General features: G+C 40.9%; 1 protein-coding gene and 1 long non-coding RNA gene across 8 annotated transcripts in view; one reads left to right on the top strand and one right to left on the bottom strand.

The window, feature by feature from the left end:
* LOC105473413 (uncharacterized) overlaps positions 1-19,810 on the top strand; it is a 50,286-nt gene extending 30,476 nt beyond the window's left edge. Inside the window, exons 5-6 of the long non-coding RNA XR_011609045.1 lie at positions 18,971-19,064; positions 19,645-19,810. This is a non-coding gene — a long non-coding RNA (uncharacterized lncRNA). The remainder of the gene's footprint in view (positions 1-18,970; positions 19,065-19,644) is intronic.
* Positions 1-22,527, bottom strand: part of LOC105473410 (Mdm1 nuclear protein) — a 66,695-nt gene that overhangs the window by 4,957 nt on the left and 39,211 nt on the right. For 5 of the 7 annotated variants that reach the window (XM_071071475.1, XM_071071472.1, XM_071071471.1 and 2 more), the window contains one exon: positions 11-66. The exons of 1 other annotated variant lie outside the window; for it this stretch is intronic. In XM_071071475.1, the coding sequence (XP_070927576.1) occupies positions 11-66 (56 nt within the window). Of the gene's footprint in view, positions 1-10; positions 67-2,440; positions 2,563-22,527 lie in introns of those variants that run through there. One more of the 7 variants, XM_071071474.1, reaches the window with a different exon arrangement.

Here is a 22,527-nt window from a genome sequence, read left to right as displayed (position 1 = left end):
GGGTACTTACCCAAGGGTAGGCAGATATGAATGGCTTTCTGGAAAAAGCGGCATCTAAGCTGAGACCTGATGGATAAATGAGGAGTTAATGAGGTGGCCAGCATTGGAAGTGAGGTGGGGTGACAGGGAAGGGTGAGGGGTGTGAGTTGTGAGTAGAAGAGATAACATATGGGAAGGCCTGGAGTTAAGAAGGAAAATGGTGTGTTCCAACGACTGAGGCGAGTTCTGTATGACCACAGTGCAACAGGAAGACTGGCGAGAAATCTTCTCCAGACGTACTCATGGCTCACTCCCTCACCTACTTCAAGAGTTAGCTGCAAGGCTCCTTCTCGGTGAGGCCTCCTCTAATTATCCTGGAAACAGCCAGCACCACCCACATACACCTTCCCTATTTTCTTTTCTTATTAGTTATCTGTCACTGTATAACAAATTGTCCCAAAACTCAGCAGATTAAAACAATGAATATTTGTCATCTCATATCATTTCTAAGAATTCTGGCTCAGGGTCACCCATGACACTGTAGTCAAGAGTTGGCCAAGGATGCAGTCATCTGCAGGCTTGACAGGGGCTGGGGAATCCACTTCCGAGAAGGTTCACTTAGATGGCTGCTGTCTGCGGCCTCAATTCCTCGTCACATAGGGCTGTCTCTAAAGGTTGTTCACAACGTGGCAGCCAACATCTCTCAGAGTGTAATCTAAGAGAGAGAAGGGGAAGGCATAGTGCCTTCTGAGGCCTAGGCTGCAGAGTCACACATCGTTGCTTCTGATTTATTTCATTTATTTGAAGTGAGCCACTAAGTCCAGTCCAAACTAGAGGGAAAAGGAATTAGGCTCAACCTCTTGGAGGGAGGAGTATCAAAGAGTGTGTGCCTGTATTTAAAATCACTACATTTTCCATGCTTTATTTTTCCCCGTGGCATTCATTACTACCTGACACAACATCTTTTATTTATTTGTTAACTGTGTTTTTGTTTGTTTGTTTGTTTGTTTGTGTGTTTGTTTTTTTGAGACAGAATCTCCCTCATTGCTCAGGCTGGAATGCAGTGGCACAATCTGAGCTCACTGCAACCTCTGCCTCCTGGGTTGAAGCAATTCTCCTGCCTCAGCCTCCCAAGTAGCTGAGACTACAGGCATGTGCCACCATGCCCGGCTAATTTTTTTGTATATTTAGTAGAGATGGGGTTTCACCATGTTAACCAGGCTAGTCACAAACTCCTGACTTCAGGCAATCCACCCGCCTCGGCCTCCCAAAGTGCTGGGATTACAGGCATGAGCCACTGTGCCCGGCCTGTTTACTGTTTTTTAGACCACTGGAACATAAGCTCCAAGAGGATTTTGTCTGTTTCATTTATTGTTGTGTATTTTCAATTCCTAAAATAGTGCCTGGTACACTGGAAGCATTCAGTAAATATTTGATGCATGGGTTGATAAAGGAATTAGTAAGCAAATTGATGAATACTTAAAAACAAAATTGAAGATGTAAGTAGAGGCCAGACTGCGCAAGGCCTCCTGAAGCACGTCAAGGAGTTTGAACTTTGCCCTGTGAGCGTGGGAAGCTGTCAGAAAGTTTTAGGCAGGAGTCTGGCATGTCGTGGATGTTGCAGAGGGATTCTTGCATCAGTTGGGCATTTGAACTCCTTTCCTCTGAGGTCCTTTCTGACTCAGAGTGTGGCCCCTATGGCAGTGGCATAAGCCTACATCAGCTTCACTGCTGGAGGCGTTCCCCATAGCAACTCCCAGAGTCTCACCCTTTGTCGAAGTAGCCTCACTGGAAATTACTAGCTGCAAGTAATTGACAAATTTTAGCTTTTGGGAAATCATTACCCACTGAATTATAAAGGTCTAAGATTTTACAGTGTAATCATATTATTATAGAATAACTTAATCCCCACACATTTAAACAAAAGATACACGCTAAACTTGACTACTTCTGAGGATGGTGCAGAGTCTCTTTTTAAAAAATTGGTAACATTTGCTTGGACAAGGGACCAAGCTAGAAAACCTTCTCCCAGTGTCACAGGAAAGCAAAATGATGGCAGTAACAATAGCTAAGCAAATTGTTAATTTATTGGTTAAGACAGCATTTCCACTCTGAAGATGCAGAAAAGCAAAACAGCCCCCAGGATAAAGCTATAAATAAAATTTTTCCTGGAGTTTTCTGTACTTTTTTTGCATAGCAAAACCAGAAATAAGTAATGTTAAAAGTGAAGCTCCACTATAATCATAATTTCCAGAGGAAAAAAAAAAAAACACTATTAAACAGCCAGGTGCATATTCTTTCCATTTTTTCTCAGCTATGCTAACTGGATTATTCTTCTTTTACAAAAATGAGGTCATGCTATGCATATTATTTTGTAGTTGTCTTTTTGTGTTTTATTTTTCAAGTTTCTACTTAAACCAACATATGCTTTAAAAAAAAAAAAAAAGTCCTACTTAAACCTGCTTTCAACCATGTTTTAAACAATTGTACCACAAAGAAGAAATATTTTCTTTCCTTGGTGGCTTCGGATTGTCACCAAATGTCACCGGCATTCAAGTCCTCTGACCCTATGGTTAACTTTGCCTGGAGGAAAGAAGAATACCTAGAAATTAAAACATAAGTCAAAAAGATATAGCACAGTTCCCCCCCCCCCCAAAAAAAATCAGTGATCTAGGAACATTTTGCATCATGCATTATGCAAACATTATGCAAAAGGTAATTTGTTACCTAACTTTAAGCAATGTGCAATTGTCTTAACTGCTATGGATGGCTGTTGCTGAAACTCAGAGGATGAAAGAAAGCATGGCTAAGCTTAGAAATGTCTCTGAAGGCATAGGAAAGGGAGAACATCTCTAAGATTCCAGTAATTTGTTTCTTCCTGGGAATGCAGCCCTTGATGGCATCAGAAGATGCCATCACTTGTGATCCTGTCCATTGGTCAATCAAATATTACCAGGTCAGCAATGTCCATGGTCAACACCTTCAAAATTGTGAGTTCGTACAGTCATTCAACAAACATCTGTACCTCACCCCCTCCATGCTGGCCCCTAGGCCATGCTCTGAGTATTATACACAGTTCCTGCCTTTAAGGTGTTTAAAGTGCACATTGTGCAAAGTTAGAGGCAGACTTCTCTGAAAGTAGAGGACACAATCCAAGCTAGAAATTCTCTGGGCCAAGTCATAAAGAAAATACACAATTCGGCCAGGTGCAGTGGCTCATGCCTGTAATCCCAGCGCTTTAGGAGGCCGAGGCAGGCAGATCACCTGAGGTCAGGAGTTTGAGACCAGCCTGGTCAACACAGCGAAATCTCATCTCTACCAAAAATATGAAATATTAGCCAGGCATGGTGGCTTGTACCTGTAGTCCCAGCTACTTGGGAGGCTGAGACACGAGAATCACTTGAACCCAGAAGGCAGAGGTTGCAGTGCGCCAACATCACGCCACTGCACTCCAGCCTGGGTGACAGAGTGAGACTCTATCCCCCCCCCCCAAAAAAAAAAAGAAAAGAAAGAAAAAAATATATATACAATTCACCCAGCCCAAAAAGAAAGAACATACACAAATCTCCCTTTGAAGATCTGTGAATAGTTAGATGACGCTGAAAGACTTATATGAAAGGGAGAAGTAGAGAGAGAGACAAAGCTAGAGAGAAAAGCATGAAGGGTTCTGTAATGCTTGTGAGTTTACACTATCCTACTGGCCATGGCAAGACACTGAAGGATTATGATGGAATGAACTGGGGAGATCCCATTTGTTCCTTATAAGCAGCACTCGGATGAGAATAAGGAGAATCATTTTGGCAAGATTGGAGGTAGAGAAACAAGTTAGGAGCTGGGTGCACTGATGGGAAGATAGTGATCTGATATGGCCAGTTGGAGTGGGGAGAAAAGTGATGGGTACAAAATGTATTAATAGGATAGCTCTAGGGTAAATAGAATTTAAAGATAGACACTATGTGAAGATAGAAGTGTGGGGAAATGGAGAATTCCCAATTTTCTTGCTTGAACAGCAGACAGATGGAGTTTCATTCATTGTGCATCCAGAAGTAGTGCAAATTAGAGAAACATAATTAATTTGGCTTGGACCATTCTGGTACAAAGGTCTAACCAGATATTAGGATAGGCAGCTGAGTAGAAGCAATTGAGCCATAATATTGATTAGAAACTCATGATCTTATTGACCGTTATATAAGTAATAAGCAAAAATTAGTTCACCCAGAGAAAAGGTGTCACATCTAAAAAGAAGAGTCTACATAGAGAAAGACATTTAAGCAGTAAATGTGGTAAGGTGACACTGCAATAGAAGTTTCTACAGAGTATAGTGGGAACAGAAAAGACTGTGTGGCCTGCTCTACTTGGGAAGCTCTAGAAGTTTTATTAAAGCCAGTTTTTGTTAAGCTGAGTATAGTAAGTTCAGTAGGCTCTCATAGACAAGGAAAGAAAGATCATGATGAGCAGAGGGCATAGCTAAAGAATGGCATGGAAATGTGAAGCAGCACAAAATGTTTGGGAAACCCGCATGTAGTTTTAAACTGCTAGAGGGTAGGATACACAGAGAGGTAAGAAAAAATGTGTCAACACATGAAATTACTGAAGTGGCCAGAGACTAAATCATAAAGGCTCCTGTGTTCTAGTGCTTAGGAGTTAGGGTTTTATCACCTGTGAATCTCAGTTCCTTTGATGGAAAATGGGTATAACTGTGTTTATCTGCAGCCTGATGATTACAGATAGTATGTGTCAAGTCTCTAGCATGATGCCTGGGACACAGGCCCATGAAGTCAATGTCAGCTATTACATTGCTATTAAATAGAACTCTCATTTGGGCCCCAATGTGGAAGATGGATTGAAGGTGTAGAAATGGGGGTACAATACTGACTGTAGGTAGAGGACTTGAGAAACCAGTTCATCACTCTAGGCCACAACCATGGGGCCCGATCTAAGGAGTAGCCATGGGAGCAGAAAGGAAGAGAGTGAGCTGTGAGACATTAAGGGGCTGGAGTCAACCACCTGGGAGTGAGGGGGAGTGGGGAAGGAATCAGAGAAGTCAAGAAGGATTCTCCATGATCTGGCCTACCTACTTGGGTGGTACCATTTATTAAACTGGGACTATTCAAGGAAGAACACATCAATGAGGTAGTAAGCATAGTTTGGGATTTTTTTTTTTTTCTTGTTTTTTTGAGACGGAGTTTTGCTCTTGTTGTCCAGGTTGGAGTGCAGTGGTGTGATCTCGGCTCACTGCAATCTCCACCTCCTGGGTTCAAGTGACTCTCTTGCCTCAGCCTCCTGAGTAGCTGGGATTACAGGCGTGCACCACCCCACCCAGATAATTTTTTGTATTTTTAGTAGAGATGGGATTTTCATCATGTTGGCCAAGATGGTCTCGAACTCCTAGTTTGGGATTTTTATTGGGGACCAGGAATATGGAACACACATATACAGCAGTTGGATATGCATGTCTGGAGTCCTTTCTAGGAGAGAAGGGGGTAGTCTTGGAGAATTCACCAGATGAGAAGAGCAATGGGACCAAGACAGACCCAAGGAATGCCAACATTTAAGGAATGGTAAGGAAAGAGAAGTTGGATTTAAAAATACATTGATTTTCATTATTCATGGCAGTTAAGTTCTCTGAAGCCACTGTGAACCCTGAATTAGAAAACGCTGAACCATTTCTTATAGGGGAAATACATGGTTAGGTTCCTGCAAGCCTCTGGTCATGACATTTTCACCAACTTTTCAGTGGTAACCTTGTTTTATGTGTGTTTCTGTTTAAAAATTAACATATTTCATCAACATTGTCAATTTATTAATGTTGAACTCATGCCCAAAGTTTATCTAACACTTATTTTCTTCATAAGGCATAGTACAGCTTTCTTGTGCTTGGAAACACTAAATAGCACTTCAATACTAGGCCTGGGGCTATTTTAAACAGTAAAGTCATCAACAAAAAGCACAAATGTGTGAAAAATGCGCACTAAATAGGCCACGATAAGGAAACTTCTTCATAGTATGGGAACTGAAACAGGAAAGCAAAGCATCACCTTGGTCAGCCTCAGCTGAGAGCATACCCATTGGGAAGCTCAAATTTTGTGCTCCTCTGCACACATTTGTGAGTGGCCTCAAAAACCCTATCAGGATCACTTTTGGAGTTACAAATAAATTTTAGCATAGGCAAATTTGCAAAGACAGATTCCATAAGTCAAAAATGTTGACTACATGTATATTCAGGGAAAGGAAGGGTCATTCTTGAGAGAAATCAGTGCTGAAAGAGACGATCAGTCTAAGAAGAAAACAAATAATAGTGTCACCTTCCACCTAGAGCTTAAGTAAAATGTAAACTAGAAGACTCCATTGGATGTTGTGAATAGAAGGTTAATTGCTGACATTTGTTAGAGGACTGCCGTGGAAGGGTTTGAAGCAAGAGCTTAAGTAAAATGTAGACTAGAAGAACCCATTGGATGTTGTGAATAGGAGGTTAATTGCTGGCATTTGTTAGAGGACTGCCGTGGGAGGGTTTGAAGCAAGAGTTCAGTTGCTGAATTGGAGAATAACTGGGGGGTAAAGAAATGGAGGGAGAAGAGGCACTTGTTTTCGGATGCTTTGTGGTGCTATTCAGAGGGGAATACATTCAACATTGAAATGAAAGCTCTATGAGGATAGGGGTTTTCTTCTACATTCATTGCAGCTTTCTTAGTACCTAGAACAATTCCTGGAACACAGCAGGTGCCCAACACGTACTATTACCAATGGGTCTGATCTGACAGAGCTAGGAGGGGCTTTTAAAATCATATTCCCCGCCCTTAACAACGAAAACTGAAACGAATGAGGTTGAGCAATTTGTCTATAGCCACACAGCTGGCTAGTGGCAAAACAATGCTAGAAACCCAAGGCTCCTCACTTTTACTTCAGGGTACTTTTTTCATTTACGATGGGACCAAAGATGAGATAAATGGAAATGGAGCAAAAATATGTTGCCGCACCATTACAACAGCGATTGCCACATATGGACAGGCTGGATAGGCTTCCGAAGTGAAGAAAGCAAAATGAAAAGCCATGTGTGTACTGTGACACCATTTTTGTAAAATAAGAATAATCTGACCTGGTGCTGTGGCTCATGCCTATAGTCCCAGCACTTTGGGAGGCCGAGACAGGTGGATCACCTGAGGTCAGGAGGTCGAGACCAGCTTGGCCAACCTAGTGAAACCCCGTCACTACTAAAAATACAAAAATTAGCCAGGCATGGTGGCAGGTGCCTGTAATCCCAGCTACTCAGGAGGCTGAGGCAGGAGAATCCCTTGAACCCAGGAGGTAGAGGCTGCAGTGACCCAAGATTGTACCACTGCGCTCCACCCGTAGTGACGGGGTTTCACTAGGTTGGCCAGGCTGGTTGCGACAGAGCCGGACTGTCAAAAAGGAAGAAGAAGAGGAAGAAGAGAAGAAGAAGAAGACGACGACGACGAAGAAGAAGAAGAAGAAGAAGAAGAAGAAGAAGAAGAAGAAGAAGAAGAAGAAGAAGAAGAAGAAGAAGAAGAAGAAGGAGGAGGAGGAGGAGGAGGAGGAGGAGGAGGAGGAGGAGGAGGAGGAGGAGGAGGAGGAGGAGGAGGAAGAGGAAGAGGAATCTAGCTGGCATACCTATTGAAAAAAATTGAGGATCACTAGACTATTAAAGTGGTTTTCTCTGCAGGTAGAAATACAAGGCACCTTCACTTTTTACAATACATATTTCTTCAGTGTTTAAATTTTATTTAATGTATGTATTACTTTTGTTGAGAAAAAAAAATTTTTAAATGAGAAAATTCCTTTACTGTTAGAACTGGATTGTACAATGTTGGCTACATAGGAAATTAGCGGATCCTTGGCCAACATGCAGAACAAGTTTTGTGAGGTCGCCTGCCACACCCCGGAACAGCCATTGAAGCTTCCTTCAAACATCAGAGCAATCTAGAAGGAGAACAGGAGAAGGTGCAATTGCTACTGTAAAGTAGGAGAAAGAGAAGGTGATGGGAAGAAAGAACGAGACATTCCCACTGTGAGAGGCTGAGGTGTGCTAAAAACAAACCGCAGAGAATCGAGGGATTGATAACAAAGGCTCCTACTGAGAAAGAAAATGACTCAGAGATTTGTAGTATCAAGAATAGAGGGTTTCCTGCCCACTCCTACTCCCACCTCCTTGCCCAGCTCACAGTCACCCAAGCACGCACGCACAGCTCTGCCACGCTCCTGTGGGCAGTTTGCAAGGTATTAAAGCCTCAGAGCCGACTCCATCAGGGCTGTTTGAGGATTCACGGAAACAGTTAAGCCAGCAGCAGGCTCATAATAAGTTACTATCACGATAGTTGAGTGAAAAGGCAACCTCAGTTTGTATACACCTTGGGGAAAGTCACAGAATTATTTTATGCTACATATACATTTTCTTTTAATTAAACATTGTTCTATAGCGTTATTGGAAGTGCAAATCATTGAGTGTACAATTGTCCCGCTTGAAGACAATCCAGAGAGCTTCTCACACGGTGGTTATGTTTTTTGAGAACACAGTTTAAGGGGATAAAAGATGGTTTAGGGGCTTGTTAGCCAAAGTCAGAGCTCTAAATTCATAGTATCTTTTTTAAAGTCAGTGAGCAAAAAGTTTAGAACTCCAAGATAGGCATCGAGCATAACGCTTTCAATTTAGATACCATTTGGTAGCAATTAGACATTCCCAGCATTGGTTTCTCAGTGCTCCTCCAACGAGGCTCCTTCCCTGGGATCATTTCAAGCATCCAAGTAGAAGAGAAGGCCTCCACCCCTCTCACTCCCAAACTCACACTCTCTTCATGCCTCCTGGCAAATTCGGGGGTGAAAAGGAGCATCGTGTATCATCCAGCTCCAAGCTCGTAAGGGCCCACTGCTGCTTCCCTTGCAAAGTGATTCATGGTAGAGATACCTAGTCCTACTATATATTGATTTGTAAAAATGTGAAACTGTTCTATTCAAGATCATTGACAGGGGCCACTTTCTGTCTCATTGAAAGCACTAAAGGATTTTCTCTCTTCCCTAAAAGAAATATCACAAGGCCCCAAATAGTATTGAGGCTATAAAGACTTAATAATTAAAGCAGAGTGTTACTGCTAAATGAATTCACAAATAGACCAATGGAAAAGATGCAGAGTCAGAATGATAAGCAAATGCCTCTGGGGATTTGGTATATGATAAAGGCAGCATCTCAAATCAGTCAAGATGATTTTTAAATAAAACAGTTGGGGGGCGATTGGGTAGTCAGGGGCAAAAGGACAAAGTTAGATCCATAACTAACATAATACTCATCAGAATAAACTCCAAATAATTCAAAGATTTAAACATGAGGGGGAAAGGAATTGTCAAAATATGATAAAACGCAGACAAATCCCTTTGTAACATCAGTGTAGGGAAGGCCTTTCTAACTATGGCTGAAAATCCAGAGATCGTGAGAGAGTAATGGTGCTTAACTACATAAACAAACAAAAGCCCTCTGAAGGCAAAAGAGTAGTAATAATAATAACACGGCAAGGCAAAGTCAAAAGATAAGTGGCAAACCCGCAAAAATATTTGTAACTCATCTCAGGCATAGACTCCTCTGCACATATTTTTTACAGAAAGGAAATATACCCTTAAGCAAATGAAAATATTCTCAACCTCAGTCATAAAAAAAAAACCCAACTATTAAGTCAGAACTGCTCTAGGAAACCATTTCTTGCCTATCAGATTGGCAAAAATCCAGTGTGACAACACACTCTATTGTCAGGGCAGTGAAGGAGACTCTCTTATCTAATGCTAGTGGCAGAGTCCTGTGAAGGACAATTTGGCAATAACCATCTAAAGCACACTTACTCTTCGACCCAGCTTATCCTACCCAGAAGCTGGATAAACTTCTGGGAGTTGATTCTACAGATACCACTGCATAAACAAATTCATTGCAATGTTTTTGGTAATTACAAGACTGCAAAAAACCAAAATGCCCATTCATGGAGGCTGGTTAGATACACTGTCGGACAGGTACATAAGGAATACTATGCAGATGTAAAGAGTAAAAAGTGCATGTTCTCTATGTATTGTTAAAATACTTAGAGTGAAAAAGGTGAGCTTTTGTGTAAAAGAAAAAGAATAAGCATGTATTTATATTTACATTTAAAAAGGATGAGATGACTAAGCAAGAAACTAATAAAAATGCTTACTAATTTAGAGGGAGAATCAGGGTGAATGGGGACAAGAGTAGAAATAAAATATGTTTTTATATGTAATTGCTTTATATTGTTTTGATTTTGAACTATATATGTATATATTATTTATTGAATGAATTTAAATTTTAAAGAACTGTAATGTTGGCATTAAAATAAGATATAAAGACTGAAAAACACCCCATGCTGTTGCCTTCTCCTTTCATTGTAACATGTAAATCACATCCTCAAGTAAGGATTTGTCCAAGCCTTGCAGAACTATGCTTTCCTAGGGACGTTTATTGAGCTGCTCTTTTTCCCATTGAAGGAAGGTTTATTACATGGCAGATGGACAGGAGCCTCTACTTGCAGAATGGCTCAGGAATAGGAGCTCTACCTGCTCAGACATGGGAATGAGATCACAGGCAGACTTCATATTTGAAGGGAAGGCAGGACATGAGAGCACTGGCACGTGGTTGGAGATAAACAGTCATTATAATCCCTTACCCAAGACAGAGAATCTAGAATATACTGTGCAGGAGAGCTGAAGAAAGCAGGACTCTATAGTCAAGGGACTGAAGCTTGGAGATTCAGTCTGCCTGCGTATGGGCTATGTTTTCTATGAGAAGCAATATACCACGGTGCTCAAGACCAGCAATACACCTGGTCTCCAAGGTCAGTTAGGCATGGCTTGTAGCCCCAACTACACCATTTATGAAGGATGCGGACTTGGCGAAGTTACTCAGTTTCTGTAAACCTCAGTTTCCTCAACTGTAAAATACAGATAATAATAGGCAAAATTACATAAGATCATCCACATTCAGGCATTTGGTACAATGTCTGACACATAGTAAGTGCCTAGTAAATAGAAACCATTCATGTGATTTGTCCTGTACTAAAGGGGAACCTGTTCTTTATCTCATCAAGGCTGCACATCATTGCAAGGTTTTGTTATTGTTTGTTTGTTTGTTTGAGATGGGGCCTCACCATGTTGCCCAGGCTGGTCTCAAACTCCTGGGCTCAAGCAATCCTCTTGCCTTGGCGTCCTGTTGCATTTTGAAGGAGGGATCTCAGATACTTGCACTATCTACCTCTTATTTTATTTTCCATTTCAACTCATATTTTAAGTTAAAGAGTAAAACCCACATTTTCACAGCTCCTGATGGAGCCATGTAAGTGAAGGTGTGCATGTGAGTGAGGCTAGTCTCCCAAGGGAACCTACTCTTCCTATGCAAACCTGGAGGGGTACCCTGCACAGCAGGGAACAGGCCACTTACAGCAATTTAATCCTGTGTGGGAGAAAATGTAAACTAAGGTTGGACATCTTTGATTGAACTCAGCACGTCCTTTACAACCAGTTAAATCATCAGACTTCAGAAAATCTTTTCAATGTGGGTGCCAAATAGCCAGTTTGCATTTAGCTGTTTTGTAATCACCTTGGTTCCTCAATTTTCTCATCTCATTGTTCGTGATAACAGTAATATCTATACCTGAGGGAAGATTCTGTAAATACTTTACTTGGTGACTAAGAAATGAGCCACTACCAGAGAAATCATTTCACTGCCACATCAGTGCCGGGGTGTTTAGCTGTTATTTTCTCAGATATCGTAAGCTCTAAGAGGCTGATGCTTATCTGAGAATCCAATTTAAGGAAATTGCACATACTTAACTCTAGTGGTATTTCTATGACCATTTCACAATTTTACAAGGAGGAATCAAATTTAGTAAGAACTTTATTGGAATCAATACATTTGATTGGCCTAGTTTCACAAGCACCTTGGCAATGTTACATTCTCAAAAATCAGCCACATGTGAAATCAGTGTGCATGCAAGGATATTTATTAAGTACTTAGTGAAACTCGCTAAATTATGAGAGAAGATGGGGGAGGCTGCTAAGACTTGGAAAGGCCAGATGGAAAAAGCATAGACTGAAATAGAGTAGCTTCATAGTTACACACTGAGGCCCAGAAGTAGATGAATCTCATTTTAAATTTCTCCTCTGCCCCCTACTAATTTTGTGAACCTCAGAAAATTTCTGAACTTCTCACCTCAGGGTCCTGCTCTGAAGAATAAGGAAAATCGTAGTAATGAGAAGTAATGAGGTCATTTGTGCACCTCAGAGGTAAAGAGATCATTTATGAAGGGCATTTAGTACAACACTTAATATATTATGAGCACCCAAAACTACAGATATTATTTATAAAGCTGCCACATGTAGCCTGATAAATATGTTAAATAGAAATAATAATTGTTTTATTTCCTGTGGTTATTGTGGTACTGAGTTAATATATATAAACAGACTAGAAGTGAGATATTCATAAGAGCTAAGTAAGTGTAAGGAGTATGATAAAAAAGAATCCTCCTCCTCCTATTACTATAATTATTATCCAGTACTTCTTTAGGGAAGAAGAAAAATTAGCCTGGAATTGAAGTTTTAATTTAATCAATAGCTTGAGCCACCTCAATTGCTGATATTTTACCACTTTTTACTTGCAAAAACCTAGCAATTTCTGGCTTGATTTCGGCTCACTGCAACCTCCACTTCCCGGTTTCAAACGAATCTTGTGCCTCAGCCTCCTGAGTAGCTGGGATTACAGGCGTGAGCCATCACTTCCAGCTAACTTTTGTATTTTTAGTAGAGATTGGGTTTCACCATGTTGGCCAGGCTGTTCTCGAACTCCTGACCTCAAGTGCCCGCCCACCTTGGCCTCCCAAAGTACTGGGATTACAGGTGTGAGCCACTACACCCAGCCAAAAATGGCAATTTATTATGGTTCAATTTAATAATTGCATTTAATGTTCATTTAATTTAAACCTGCTGTCTCAAAGAAGCAAGTGCAACTTTTCTCAGTACAACTTAATTTCATATGTGGCGTCTTAAGGTCGTACTTTTAAGGACTAGCCCCTTAGACTAGGTATTTTCATCTAGGTCACCACTTTTTTTTTTTTCTTTTTCAAGTCAGGATTTCACTCTGTTGCCCAGACTAGAGTGCAGTGGAGTGCCATCACAGCTCACTGTAGCCTTGACCTCTTGGGTTCAAGTGATCCTCCTACCTCAGCCTCCCTAGTAGATAGAGTAGTTGGAACTACAAGTACATGCCACCATGGACAGCTAATTTTTTTCATTATTTGTAGAGATGGGGTCTCCAGATATTGCCCAGGCTGGTCTTGAACTCCTGGGCTTCAAGCAGTTCTTCCACCTTGGCCTCCCAAAGTCCCAGAATCACAGGTGTGAGCCACCGCATTTGGTCTTAGGTCACCACTTTTGACATTACGTAGCTGCCACCAGGTGCATGGTGGTGCCCCAGCCTCAGGTTCCGTGGGACGGCCAGCTGAGCTCTCCCAGGCATGCCCAAAATACAGCTTCATTAACTATCTAGTGCAACTATTTTTACCAAACTCTAATTGCTTAGTAAAAGCAAAGTAATATGCAATTTAGACTAAGGTATTTTTTGTAAATAAAAATAAATACGAGGGTCCACTGTGACACCATTCTTATACTGACATAGTTGAATGGCTGTCTTTGCATGTTTAGAATAAATTTGACATTCTTTATTCTTCTCTAATGAAAACCTTTTCATTTTTCACTTATACCTCAAATGTCAAAAAAATTGTATGAGGCTCCTCATAGATCTAGAGTCAGAATCTCTCGCTGTCAGTTGAACTTTGGCATGTGACTCTCAGCTGGCTACTATTTCAGAGGAAGCTGGAGGTGTCCCCTTATTCACCTCTCCAAGGCAGTAGAGGTGAACGTAATGTGGCTTTGAAGGCAAAAGACCTGAGTTTGGATTTCAGCTTAACCTCAACTTTCTTACTGGCAGAAGAAAGACAGTACTCACAAGATCATTCAAAAGCTTGAATTAAATAATGTAGACTCTTCATGGATCGAGAGTCAGAATCTCTTGTTTTCAGTCGAACTTTGGCATCTAACTCACTCTCAGTTGGTCACCGATTTGAGAGGAAGCTGGAGGTGCCCCTCATCTGCTTATCACCGATGACTATTACCTCCCTTCTAGTAATAGCTAATGTGTAGTGAGTGTTTGCTGTGTACAGGTGCCTATGTAAGAATCCTATGTGGACCTGCTTGTTTAATTCTTATGTGAGGAACTCAACACAGGCTTAGAAAAGCCCAGTAACCTGCCTAAGACGACATAGTACCTGTCAAAGCAGAGATCTGAACCCAGTCAAAGCCCACAGCCCGTGTGTTTAATCACTGCACTTCCGATAGAGATGCTTTTCTGAAAAAAAATCACAAGATGATGAACACTTTGTATTTTCACTTATCAAATACATAGAACTTGTACAACCAAGGGGCTTGGAGAACTGGTTCTTGCAGAGACACCCCAGATGGTATTACAACTTTCTGAAGAGCTAAAGCAGTGCCCACAAAGTGCAGACTACAAGCTCGGGTGTACCAGAAACACAGTTTTATTTATTTTTCACTATAATACTTAACTTCTCTTCAAAGTCTCATTTAGGTGGGTGGTAGAATGGGGCCAACTTCAGGCACTTGTAATCAAGAATCTTTCTAACTTTTGCATTATCTCTATGGCTGCCACTACTTTTCTGCCTACCGGAGTGGGCACAGTATATTCTAGATTCTCTGTCTTGGGTAAGGGATTATAATGACTGTTTATCTCCAACTACATGCCAGTGCTCTCATGTCCTGCCTTCCCTTCAAATATGAAGTCTGCCTGTGATCTCATTCCCGTGTCTGAGCAGGTAGAGCTCCTATTCCTGAGCAATTCTGCAAGTAGAGGCTCCTGTCCATCTGTCATGTAATAAACCTTCCTTCAGCGGGAAAAAGAGCAGCTCAATAAACGTCCCTAGGAAAGCATAGTTCTGCAAGGCTTGGACAAATCCTTACCTGAGGATGTGATTTACATGTTACAATGAAAGGAGAAGGCAACAGCATGGGGTGTTTTTCAGTCTTTATATCTTATTCTATGCCAACATTATAGTTCTTTAAAATTTAAATTTAAATTTTTTTTGTAGAGACGGTGTTTCACCATGTTGCCCGGGCTGGTTGTGAACTCCTGGGCTCAAGAGATCCATCCACATCGACCTCTCAAAGTGCTGGGATTACAGGCATGAGCCACAGCCCCTAGCCCCACCTGTTCATTCTCTCATCCACTGAGATGTGCGCCTTTCTGAATGATCTTTGACTGTCCATGCACACAGGCATGGCTCCATTTTCATCACTTTTGAGCCTCTCTCCAAAGTACAGAACAAATTGGAGTGGTCTCCCATAACCCTCTGCGGCCATGGGAAATTCTGGATGTGTCGTACAACCTTTCTGCCAAGATAGGTCACAGGCCATACGGCCATTTCTACTTTTTGCCAGACATAGGGCAAGGAGGAGGCAGATTTCCAAAAGTTTGCCATCTTTCTGGACTGCACCAGGGAAGTAAGACAGAGATCCCAACCCAGTGGTGTGAGGAGCAAATGCTTAACAATCAGCTCTCCAAAGAGAAAAGTTCTGATTTGTAGCAGTTGTCAATTTCTGCAGTGTAAATATTCCCACCGTGGCCAATTTCAGGCAAGCAACATGAGGAGCTGGAAAGAAATGCCCCAGTGAGTCCTGAGGGTGAAGCTGTCTCCAACACACCATTGCCCCAAACGAACCAAAATGTCTACAGTCCTCACTCAGCCAACCCAGGGCTCCATTTAGGAGAGTCTCAGGGAATAGGCCTTCCTTAGGAACACACCAATATTTACCCCTTCTCTTTCCCATTTTCATTCCCAGCTGGAAGCTGGAAACATTGGCTTTGCCTGCCCACATTGTCATTCAATTTTTATCTTTCAAAAACAAAACCAAAAGCCAGGCTCTACTTCTCCCTTTATGCAGTGACAACCGTCTGGTTGTAATGACTTATATACTATAATAGACAATCATGGCTTCTTGCCTAGTGCTGAACTGAGAGAGAAAAAATAGTTTAACAGAAAATATCGGATTTGGGAAAAAGAGGTGGGAAGAATCTATATTCACTACATCAAAATAGTATCTCACTACGTTACAGAGAATTCACTCCCTCTCCCATCTCAAAGCCCCTGCCAGCACTGTTGGCCAAAGATTAGACCACTTGTTTCCAGTCCTTGCCCAATTCCTTAGGAGGTGAAGACTCCCCATGTGCTTCAGTGAATGCCTCAAGAGTGGGTGGAGGGCTCAGACCAAAAGATACGAACGTACTGTAGTGCCTGTTCGGGTTGACCCTCCTGGCCCTTAGGCCACTGCCCTAACTACCTGTGTTTCACTTGCTAGTTACGTTTTTTTAAACACCAAGTTGAAATAATTTCTATCCCTTCCAGATCTCTCACCTCCCACAAAATAGAGCTATGTGTAGGAAATAAGATAGGAAAGAGCAATCATAGTTAGCAATTATTGAGCTCTAACTACATGCCAGTGTTATGTACTTCAATGCATAAGATGATTTATTCTCACAAAAATCATTTCAGAAAATGTATAATTATTATTCCTATTTACTCAGCAACTGGAGCTCAGAGTTTGGAAACTTGCCCAGGATCACAGAGCTAACGAGTGGCAGAACATGCTCTTGTCTGACCCAATAGTATAAGTTTCATTTAAAATTAACATTTGTGGGCCAGGTGTGGTGGTTCACACCTGTAATCCCATCACTTTGGGAGGCTGAGGTGGGCGGATCACCTGAGACAGTTCAGCCTGGCCAACATGACGAAACCCCATCTCTACTAAAAAAATACAAAAACTAGCCTGGCTTGGTCCCAGCTACTTGGGTGACTGTGAGGCAAAAGAGTCACTTGAACTCGGGAGGCAGAGGTTTCAGTGAGCCAAGATAGCACCACTGCACTCCAGCCTGGGTGACAGAGCAAGACTCCGTCCAAAAAAAAAAAAAAAAATTAACATTTGTGGCTGATTCTTTTTTCTAGCTCCTTGGTGGTCTTATTAAGATTATTAACGAAAATCTATTGTACAGAGACTTGTGGAGATTGAATCATTTACTCAGAAAAATATGGTGAGTGAATATATTCTAAACACATCTGAGTTGGTGTCATGCCATGTCTAGATTTGAGATGCCCTACAAAGGCCAAGGAAAAGGTGAATTCTGGAGTCCTAAAGTAACCAGTGCCTTAGACACAAAAGGGAATGTGCGCCATGCTTGTTATGGAAAACCGGAAGGGCAAAGACAAGGCAAATATTCTTTAAAGCAGGTTGGTTTGGCAGAAGGAAAAATTCGTTACGTTTTTATCTTTTAGTGCACACAAAGGAACAGCGGTAAATGACACAATGGTAGTGTGTTGGTGTTGTCATTAACACACATGGGAACATGTACTCATGCACACACGGAAGCCACACAACTCATATATTTTACTGTGGCTTAGATGGGCTTTTTTTTTTTTATTAGCAACTAGGAAATAGAGTTTATCGAAGGGAACCTAGCATGGGAAAAAGTAAGACTCGCTGGCTATGCTGTTGTTCAGAGAGAGGAGGAAATGGAAATTACTTGTCACAGAAAATCTAAAATTTCCTGAAGTATCAATAGAAGCTAATCCTTCTCCTTATATGGAATTAAATAAAAAAGAAAAAACTGGTTGTCTAGTAAATCATTTTGTAATTTGTGACTGTGACTTTTTAAGATTAAACAGATTTCTACGTAGATACTAAGATTAACGTGTTGTACATAGCGGAAAATGTCTGGAATTTTTGCAGGCAGTTTTAATTAGTGAATGAAAATAACCACTAAATCTGAATAATAAGGAGGGTCATCAGTTATTTTTCTAGAAGACTCTCTAATAAAAAATATTCACCATTTCCAAGTTTTATTTTTATTAAGTAGTGACTGAAGAACTATATATATTGATCTATGTCTCTACTATTCTGTATTTTTATATGTCTTCAATTATTAAAATAAATTGAATACAATTTTTCGGGTCCCCACATTTTGATTCTGACAAAAGAAACTGACATGTTTAGTGTATTGATCCATAATGTTTTTAAAGTCTTGGCAACAACGATTCATGGTAATTTATCTATTTTATTTATTATTTACTTACTTACTTATTTATTTTTGAGATGGAGTCTTGCCCTGTCGCCCAGGCTGGAGTACAGTGGTGCTATCTCGGCTCACTGCAACCTCCGCCTCCCAGGCTCAAACAATTCTCCTGCCTCAGCCTCTCGAGTAGCTGGGATTACAGGTCCCCACCACCACACCCAGCTAATTTTTGTATGTTTAGTAGAGATGGGGTTTCATCATGTTGGCCAGGCTGGTCTCGAACTCCTGATCTCGTGATCCACCCACCTAGGCCTCCCAAAGTGCTGGGATTACAGGTGTGAGCCACCGCATCTGGCCAGTAATTGATTTAAATGATCATGCTAGGGTATTTGTTAGTGCCAGGTATATGTTTTCAAATTAGTAAAGCACTTTGGATGTTTCATCTTTGCAAAATTACAAGTTAAACTTTATAATATTACTCGTTCCTTGTGGAACCAAAATTTAGTATTGCCATACAACCTATTTTCAATTTTCTTTCGGTTTCCCCAGAACCTTAACTGTTTTGACCTGAATAATTTTTTGACAGGAACCTGAATACTAAGGTACTCACTGTGGGCAAAATTTTCCTGAGATGCCCAAACTGACTATTGTTGAAGTTATGAGTGTAAAGCGCCTACATCTTCCCATAATGTGTGGCATTTGGGTTAGTTTATATTTTCTTCTTAAAATTACAAAACTGAGTTTTATTTAATTCATCTTATTCAAAAAAAACTGGCAGCAAACGTAGGAAATCTTTGATATTGGGCACGCATTCATTCAGAGACCAACCTTGACTATCTTTCCTTTCATCAGTAATCATCGTGGGTACTTTATTTCTGCATTTCCTGACTCAAACCTGATAACATCTCCAATTCATGGTTACGCTAATATCGTCTGCAAATATCAGGTAATTAGTTCCACCTTCTAGAGTCGCTGAGTCACAATACTGTAGTCAGACTTTTTTCGCTTTACCACATAACGGAAATAGACAAATCATTTCAGCACCCCTACCTGAAACTGCCTCTGCGTAAGCTGAATGTAGGTCACAACTGATAGGTCTGTGATGAGAGGCCACGATTCAGGGTACCCTGTCACCTGCTTGTTAGATTTAACCTTAGCCTCTCTAAAACAAGGCTTTTTTTCTTGTTGTTTTAATGAAAATTTGCCAACATAATAAAACTAAACATTTTGAAGTAACATTTAAATAGCATATATGAAAACTTTACAGACCTTATGCCATTTAATCTGAAAACTAAATTGGTGAGTTATCCCCATCTGCCAGATGAGGAATACAAGCTCAAAATTCAATTGGCTTGCTCAAGGTGGAGTTAGGATTAGAACATAGGCTACTACAACCCCAAAGCCAGTTGTTCCCAAACTACCTATGAGAATCGTCTGGAAGATGACACATATAGATTCCTAGGCCATCTCTGCATAGTCTCCCTCTGTAAGTCTATTGTTATTTGTGGCTCGTTTTTATTTTCTAGATGGACTTCAGCCAAGGAAAGAAACTAAACCAAACCATTTTTATAAGCCAAGGAATGTGTAAGTGGTATAATAAATATTAAAGCCGTTTATCTTGAGCTGTTTTTCTGAAGTAGATTGTTTTGTCAGGCAAGTGATATGGAAAGAATAGAAGAGACTAAGGTAGTAACTAGTGGTGGGCTTGTAAACCACCTCGCAGTAAATGGGAGAAGCCCTAATTCACGGCATCGGTTGATTTCAGTGGTGTAAATGCTCCCACCATGGCCAATTTCAAACTAGTGATAACTTTAACAACTTGCTCACAACATTCTTGAAAATTTAATGATTGGCCATGAGTCAGCTCCAGCATAATACTGGCATGTAGACTGTAAAGGGGAGAAACTGAACAATTTCCCAGCATTATCTAAATTGTCCATTACGTGGTTTGAATTGGTGTAAACTCCCCAAACATTACCCTACCTGTTGGCCTCATGCTCTGATTTCCAAAGGTGGCTTAGTGTCCCCCAAGTCCTCATTTCTCAATTTCCAGATATGCTTTATATGGATATAGGGCAGAATGAAACCACGGATGGAGACTAGCGGGTAGAGCACTTCGTAGAAGAGAAATGGATGCCATCTTTAAGATGACTGTTCCTTTGCTCTTACCTGCCACGTGGCAGGAGTCGCAGGATGGGGAGCTGCCTCCTGTATGAGAGCTGTAGGGTGGGAATGAAACATGACATAGGATTTAAAGAAGCTTGGCTCTAAGCCTGAGAGCAAAGGGCTGGGTCTTTCTGTGCCTCCACTTGCCATGGTAGAAAGACACATATGGTTAGATTGCAGAGTCAACATTAGCAAGAAAGTTCATCAGCATGGAGCTGAAGAGATCAGTAGCCTGCTTTTAGTCCGTGAGTTAAGCTCATGGGGCAAGTTGGCTTCTCAGAGACCCCATGTGACCAGACCCATTGGTGCACAACCCTAGCTAGTCCAATGACACAGACTGTTGTTTGGCCTGGAGTAGTCTCTGTCAGCAGAATCACCTTGGGAAACTGAGTGATGGTGGTTTGACAGACTGGGCTCTGAGCACCCTAACATGACTACCACCATCAGATGTAAAAGTAACAAAAACATATTCCAAAACCATTCTGGGATCATCTACCACTTTACATTATTTGTTCCTTTGGTAAACTTCTAGAAGTCAGGATATTTTCTGGATGTCTGATATGTGCATGCACAATTATAACAAAAATATATAATCCATCCTTGAGCTCCCTAAGTAGCCAACCTCACCGCTGCTCTACATAAGAACAAGCTTGCTTTGAATATTAATTTGCTTTCATTCTGGTTGAATCCATTTGTACAAAAATTCAATGCTCACATACTCTCTTTCCCGACTAAAAAGGTAGACATTTATCTTCCAAGAAGGCAAAGTGGAAAATTAACTCACAAATGAATCAACCAGAGAGAGAATTGAATCACAGAGGGACTTGCAATTTTAGCATACACACTTCAAAGGAGTTAGTGTGGGTGGATTTCGAGTAAGGAGACCTAGATTTAATTCACCAGCCTTGAGATCTTGGGCCAGTTATTTCAGCTAAGTCTGTTTTCCCATCTGTAAAATGAGGATATTTATACTAAATCTCTTGGCAACATTTCCTCCTATGTACCAAGCATATTTATCATGTTATTTATCCTTAATCGTCAAAACCATCCTTCAAGGGTTAACTTGAAGTTCAGAATTCCATGGGGATCTAGAGATGAGACCAGAAGTTAACGTGCGAAACCTCCCATGTATGTGTTTTGGTGCATTTTTACAAGGGCTCTCAAACATGGATACACTGAGAATCTCAACACCTGGGGTGAAGACCGGGAGGCGCAGGGAAAAGAGCAGGTAGGTAGGTGTATGCACTTTAGAAAAACTTCCCATTGCAGTTCTGCGGTTGGCTCCCCAGTGTGGCTTGTGAGATATTAATTTAGACAAAAAGATCAAGCTACCAGTTTATATTTATTTGGGTATATACTGTATACTCAAAGCAGCAGTTATATTCAAGGTGAATAAAAATTGAATTACCTGGATATTCTGCAGAGAAATAAAAGCACATATCTACACAAAGATTTGCACACCAATACTGATAGCAGTTTTATTCATTACAATCCCAAACGGAAAACAACCCCAAAGTCCACCAGCAAGTGAATAAATTAAGAGGCAACATGCACACCAAAACATGGATGACTCTCAAAAATATTATGCTGAATAAAAGTCAGGCATAAAGGATGGCTCCATTTATATAAAATTCCTGTAAACTAATTTATACCAACGGAAAGCAGATTATTGGTTGCCTTGGGGACCAGGGGTGGAAGGACAGACTGACTGCAAAAGAACATGAAGAAACTTTTGGGGTGATGGAAATATAATGTATCATGATTGTGTTAGTTTCACAGATGTGTACATCTATTCAAACTCATTAAGCTCTAATTTTTAACAATTGCAGTTATTATAAAGTATGCCTTAATAAAACTAATAAAAATTTGAATTAGCAATCCCAGCTCCTGAATACTAGCAAATCTCAAGAGGCAGTTATCATGTAACAAAGACTACTCACCAACTCAAATGCATGTCTTCTGAGTTGCCCTTAGTGTAAGCAATAAAACTCTACTGGGCCCTCAACACTGTTCTCTCCCCTGGGCCACTGAATAGGGTTTTTAACAGAAGCAATCAATAACTGCAGAGCTAAATTGTTGCATGGAGACTGGGGTCATGACCTTGTCCCCATGAGAACTATATCCTAATCCATCTAACACCTGATAGATCAAGTTCATGTGGTTTGATCACTCTAATGGGTGTACCCAGATTTTACGTCTATAGCTTAGATAAAATAGACTGAGTTACGCAAAATCCCCTGCAA

Source organism: Macaca nemestrina, chromosome 10 (genome assembly GCF_043159975.1).
Source record: "Macaca nemestrina isolate mMacNem1 chromosome 10, mMacNem.hap1, whole genome shotgun sequence".
Classification (NCBI taxonomy): Eukaryota; Metazoa; Chordata; class Mammalia; order Primates; family Cercopithecidae; genus Macaca; species Macaca nemestrina.
This window is presented reverse-complemented; position numbering and strand designations above follow the sequence as displayed.